The 5,406-nt window shown below is 37.4% G+C and overlaps 1 protein-coding gene across 1 annotated transcript; it reads right to left on the minus strand.

Moving 5' to 3' along the window:
• Positions 1 to 1,994: 1,994 nt before the first annotated feature.
• xbp1 (X-box binding protein 1) lies at positions 1,995 to 5,201 on the minus strand. Its single transcript, XM_043240173.1, is given in 6 exon segments — positions 1,995 to 2,887; positions 3,693 to 3,776; positions 3,779 to 3,859; positions 3,960 to 4,076; positions 4,152 to 4,248; positions 4,889 to 5,201. Coding segments are annotated over 6 exon segments (1,128 nt in total). The 5' UTR covers positions 5,080 to 5,201; the 3' UTR covers positions 1,995 to 2,329.
• Positions 5,202 to 5,406: the final 205 nt, after the last annotated feature.

Genomic DNA, 5,406 nt, shown 5'->3' on the forward strand with positions numbered 1-5,406 from the left:
TACCTTTTAGTAATCTAAAGAACCTTCTTTCGCAACAAAAAAACCTTATGGTGAAACACAGAGGTTCTTCGGATGTTAAAAGATCTTATGTATCTGAATGGATTGCACAGTAGCTTGGGCTTAGTAAGAAACTAATGCGTTCTTAAATTCATAAAAAGTGACATTTATAAAGATGCAAAATATTTCTGTTTCAAACTCAACAAAGAATCGACGAAGGATCGTATTTTTTCTCATCGCATTTTGGAATAATTTTCAAAAATTATTTATTAAAAGTCAGTCGTGATGAAGAGTGATGCTGAAAAAAGTCAAATTAATAAATTGTTTTTTTAAATATAGTAAAATAGAAAAGTAGTTTAAATTGTATTAAATTTCTGTTTTATTTTTCATCATTAATACCTAAAAATTTTTAATGTAAATAATGTATTTATGTGTGTGTATATATATATATATATATATATATATATATATATATATATATATATATATATATATAATCCACACATATACACATGTAAATATTTTCTAAATATATATTTATATAATTTATATTATGAATTAATTTTTAATATACCAATATACATCATAAATATACAAAGTACACATGTGTATATATGTATATATATATATATATATATATATATATATATATATATATATATATATATATATATATATATATATATATATATATATATATATATATATGTGTGTATGTATATATATGTATATATGTAAGCCAGATTTATTCAGGATGCGATTAATCGCAATAAATTGTTTGACAGCACAAATCTTTCATTTAATCCAATAAAGGGTGAGCATAGGTGGCGTGCAAAAACATTAAATCTTACCAATCCCAAACCACTCTGAATGGTAAATATAGTGACGGAGGAACAAACTATCTGAGATTTCTAATGATTATAGTCGATTGGATTACGAAACTGAGCTGATCTAGACGTCTCCGAATTCAATAATGAAATGCTGAGTGTTTAATCTCGTCATTATACATCTCTAGCACTCTATTCTCCTATTTGACGCTGTTCGGTGCTTCGACACGATATGCATTGTTAAAACTGCTTTGTAAATAATTGATTGACAACATTTAAATTGGTGGTCTTGCAAAAGAGGAAAACCAAGTAATCAAAATAGCTTTTATAGGGGCGTCGTCTGGAATTTAAGCCCCTGAGGGCTTTTGGAGAATCTCCACCCCGCACTGGGAAACAGAGCCGATTGAATTAGCCCGGGGATAAAAAGGTGCAAGTCATAATACACTGCATTAAACCTCGGCTGGCCCACATTTTTGACTGAAACTCACGTAATGTTTCAACGGGTTTATTTGGAAACTCTTTGCAAAAAAAAAACCCCCAAAACGGAAACTATTGCAAGCTTACGCATCGACGTGCCTCTTGAGCAATCAGATTAAAGAGAAACGGCTGCGTAATCATTTACTCTAAAAGCCTATCTTATCACCTCTTGTTTTAGAAAAGTACAGAAAGCAGATGGCAAAGTCCCAAGGGCAATCCGACACGGTACTGGAACTAAAAATACTACAGATTGAGCTTCTCGTGGTACGTGCGAGCATTTTACAAGAGAAGCACACGCTACATTCAGCTTTTCGGTTTAGATGCACGTTTTTCGCCGCAACTAAACTTTTAATCATGGTGGCTGCTGGATGCAAAATTGGCCAAAAAAAAATACATTAAAATAAATTAATTAAAAAAATAATAATACTGCCATGTTTCTTTTCTGGGGCCAAAAGATTTTCTAAAAAAAAAAAAATAAAATATATATATATATATATATATATATATAGGCCTATATTGAGAATTATTCCAAATTAATGTCTTGCCCATTTTACCGAAGGCAAAACTGGTTTGAAATGGTGTTAAGAAAATAATCTAAAAAAAATGTGTGGTCTCTTTAAAAGCTAAACTTGTGCAACGAGGCCGAAGATAAGAACTTCGAACTCACACCAAAAGTCACACTTCAACACGTGATGCAATGCAAAAATTTTTTAATGCAACATTAAAGGAGAGCATTTACAATAAAATTAAGTTGTACATCAAAGCAGACGGATTACGTTACAGAAAACTCTGGAAAAGAGAGATACACAAATAAATAGACGTAGTTTAAAACGTTTCCCTCCCCTCCCCAATCCCTTCCCCAACAAAAATACTGGGTTGCGCTTCAACTGTACAGAGAGTTATTACAACAGAAGCCTTAAAGCAATGCCTTTGGTCTAAACTGCAAGAGAAGTTACTGGGGTACTATCACTATGAAGCAATCACTTACAATAAGAGAGCAAAGGCAGGCGTGATCTCGTACGCAAGCTTCAGACACTGATCAGTTGGGGAAAGAGTTCATTCGCAAACATATCATCCCAAGAGCCCTCGGAGCAGAGCGGGGACGAGATGTTACTGAAAGGGGAAGGAGACCTCTCGTATCCAGAGTCACTGCACGCATCCGTCAGACTCGAAGCCTTCTCGTAGCCGCCGAAGGAAGAGGCGTCGGAGAAGAAGTCATCGACCGCGTCTGGACTCCGGTCCACCGCAGGGATGACCATCTCCTCCGGCTCGTCTTTGATTTCCACCACGATTTCTTCGTCGACCTCAGAGAAGGCGACCGAATCCTCGCCTTTGACCTCGCAGATGCTCTCCTCGCTCACCACCTCGGCGGGTTTGGTGTAGATGTGGTCGAAGTGGATCAGTTCATTAAGGGCCTCCAGCTTAACTGGTGCGGGCCCCAAAGCTGCAGATGGGGAGGCAGGTACTCGCTCTCCCGCAGCTCCGTCCAGCACAAGCTCTGGCTCGGGCTCCTCTGCTTCCTCGAGCTCCGTCTTGAGGAAGAGCTCTGGGTCAAGGATGTCCAGAATACCAAGCAAGAGATCAGACTGCAGGACGAGAAGACGATTGAAAGTGAGAGTTGGTCGGCGCGGCAGAAACACAAACGAGTCTTAAGCTGCACGGGTAGATTTGTAGCAATAGCCATTGTTTGGGTCAAAACATAATTTGTCTTTTATGCCAAAAATCATTAGGATATTAAGTAAAGATCATGTTCCACAAAGATATTTTAACTTATCCAGAATTGTAATTTTTATTAGCAATATGCATTACTAATAATTTAATTTCAGCAATTCATTTACGTTTTGTTTTGCTATTTTTGCAATAGTAGAAAAGTGATGTAAAAGCCATGTATAAATTTGTGCTGTCAAATTAAAATATATAATATATATATATATATATATATATATATATATTTATTTATTTTATTATTATTATTATTTTTAGATTTTTACTAGTCAAGTAATTTAACTGCAATCGTATCCAAAAAAGTTTTGGTTTACATAAAAATGTGTGCTGCCTATTTATGTAGAAGTACACAAATACAGTATATTATACACACAAAAATAAATAAATATATTATATACACACAATAATATATAATAAATAAATATATATATATATATATATATATATATATATATATATATATATATATATATATATATATATATATATAAATAATGAAACCAAAACTTATTTTGGATATGATTTGACATCACTAGTAAAAATTAAATAGTAAATAAATAAATAAATCCACCCTTCCGACTGGTTTTGTGGTCCAAGGTCACATGTTTCCAGCACAACATTCAATAACTCTAAACCCCTGAAACCCAAGAAGCGCAGGATCTTCACCTCAGAGTCTGAAGGGCCAGGGCTGTGAGTATCCATGGAGAAGTCTTCAGATTTGGGGACTGCTGGGCCTGCACCTGCTGCGGAGGCACACGTAGCCTGAGTGCTGCGGACTCAGAAGACCCGGTCACCAAACCCAAATCGCTCACCGCGGACTCCAACACCTGGACCTGAGAGAGAACGAGAGGCGTCAGGGAAAAAAAACAGCACTCTGTAATGCTCTCGTAATGGTCAAGTTTAACCAACACAACCATTTTTTTTCCTTTTTACCTTTTCCTTCTCTTCCAAAGTGTCCAACCCCAGTCTCTGTCTTAGTTCCTCGTTCTCACTGAGCAGATCACTTGTCTTTTCTCGCAACAGTCTGTTCTCGACGTGAAGTTTCTGATTCTGTGGAAAACACTTTAAAATCAAACATCTCCTCTAGAGAGAGAAAGAGAGCTTCTAAAAATCATGTCAAAGTACCTCGAGCTCCAACTCCAAGACTTGCTGCTCCAACTCCCCCATTTTTGCCTTTTTTCTGTCTCTTGCCGTCTGTGCAGCAACTCTGTTCTTCAGTTTCCTAAAAATAAATAAATAAATAAAAACGTGTTTACACTAAATATAGGATTTATGTGGGACATGATACAGTGGGACACTTTTTTTTTGTTTATAAATTTATGATTTAAACAAAAACGTTAGCGGTTCTTGCAAATAAACGTGTACGTGTATTATTTTAAGAGTTTATTGCAAATACGTAACATTTCAAAAGTCATGCTTTTTCAAACTGCGTTTTGGTTGACATTAATTTTTTAAAAATGCACAATGAGGGAAAACATTTTTTTTGATAAAAACGGTGTAATCCATTTTTGCAAATTAATTTATAAACCATTTCCGTTTTATGAAGCGAACCAACTATGGCAGGTCAGGCGGCTTTGAGGAAACGGCGCATGCGCAGTCGAGTTCCTGCCACGCAGGCAGATGTGGACGTTATATTGATTCAGAGGGGGAGGGACTGACCGGCAAAACCCACCGATCTTGGCTAAGGTTCAAATTCTTTCATAAGAACAGGTCAAATTGGTTCAATTGGGCATTAGCCTACTATAACGTCGATATATGAAATATGGCGACCGCCAAACACAAATCATTTCGGCTTTGAATCGGTTACAAAACAACCGGGCGGCTTTAAAAGCCTAACGAAACGAAACGCCAACTCGTCTCACCTTCTCAGCGCTTTTTCCTCTGGGCTGAGGTGCGTGAGTCTCTGCCTTTTGCGCATCGGTGGTCCGGAGACGGCGGAGTCGGAGTCTGAAGAGGCTTGGTTCGGGATCATGACAGATATGGAGCGGCTCTGTTTCCCCGATATCAGGAGGACTTTATGGGCTCCTCCGGTCCCTGCTGTCACTACGACCATGTTGTGTGGTTTTCTGGTTTAGGACCCTTTCGGTGTTTGTTTAGGGGTGGGAAAACGTCCGAAAAAGCGTCTTAATCCCCGGTATATCTTCCCCCTTCGACGTCTGAAAATTGAAGGAGCGCCGACGCTCGGGTTCTTTTTCTAGCGTCGTGGTGCGCTGTGATTGGCTGCCGGGACCTCTGACGTATTCGCACGTCAGTCTGCGCTCGGGTTAAAACAGCTGATGTAATTTTCGTGTTTACGCTTATTCCTTCACATTCATAACATTATTGATATGGAAAATCTTTCAAGAGTCACCATTATGGAAACTCCGTTGCAAAAGTGTGA

The sequence above is a fragment of the Puntigrus tetrazona genome, chromosome 5, assembly GCF_018831695.1.
Source record: "Puntigrus tetrazona isolate hp1 chromosome 5, ASM1883169v1, whole genome shotgun sequence".
In the NCBI taxonomy this organism is placed as follows: domain Eukaryota; kingdom Metazoa; phylum Chordata; class Actinopteri; order Cypriniformes; family Cyprinidae; genus Puntigrus; species Puntigrus tetrazona.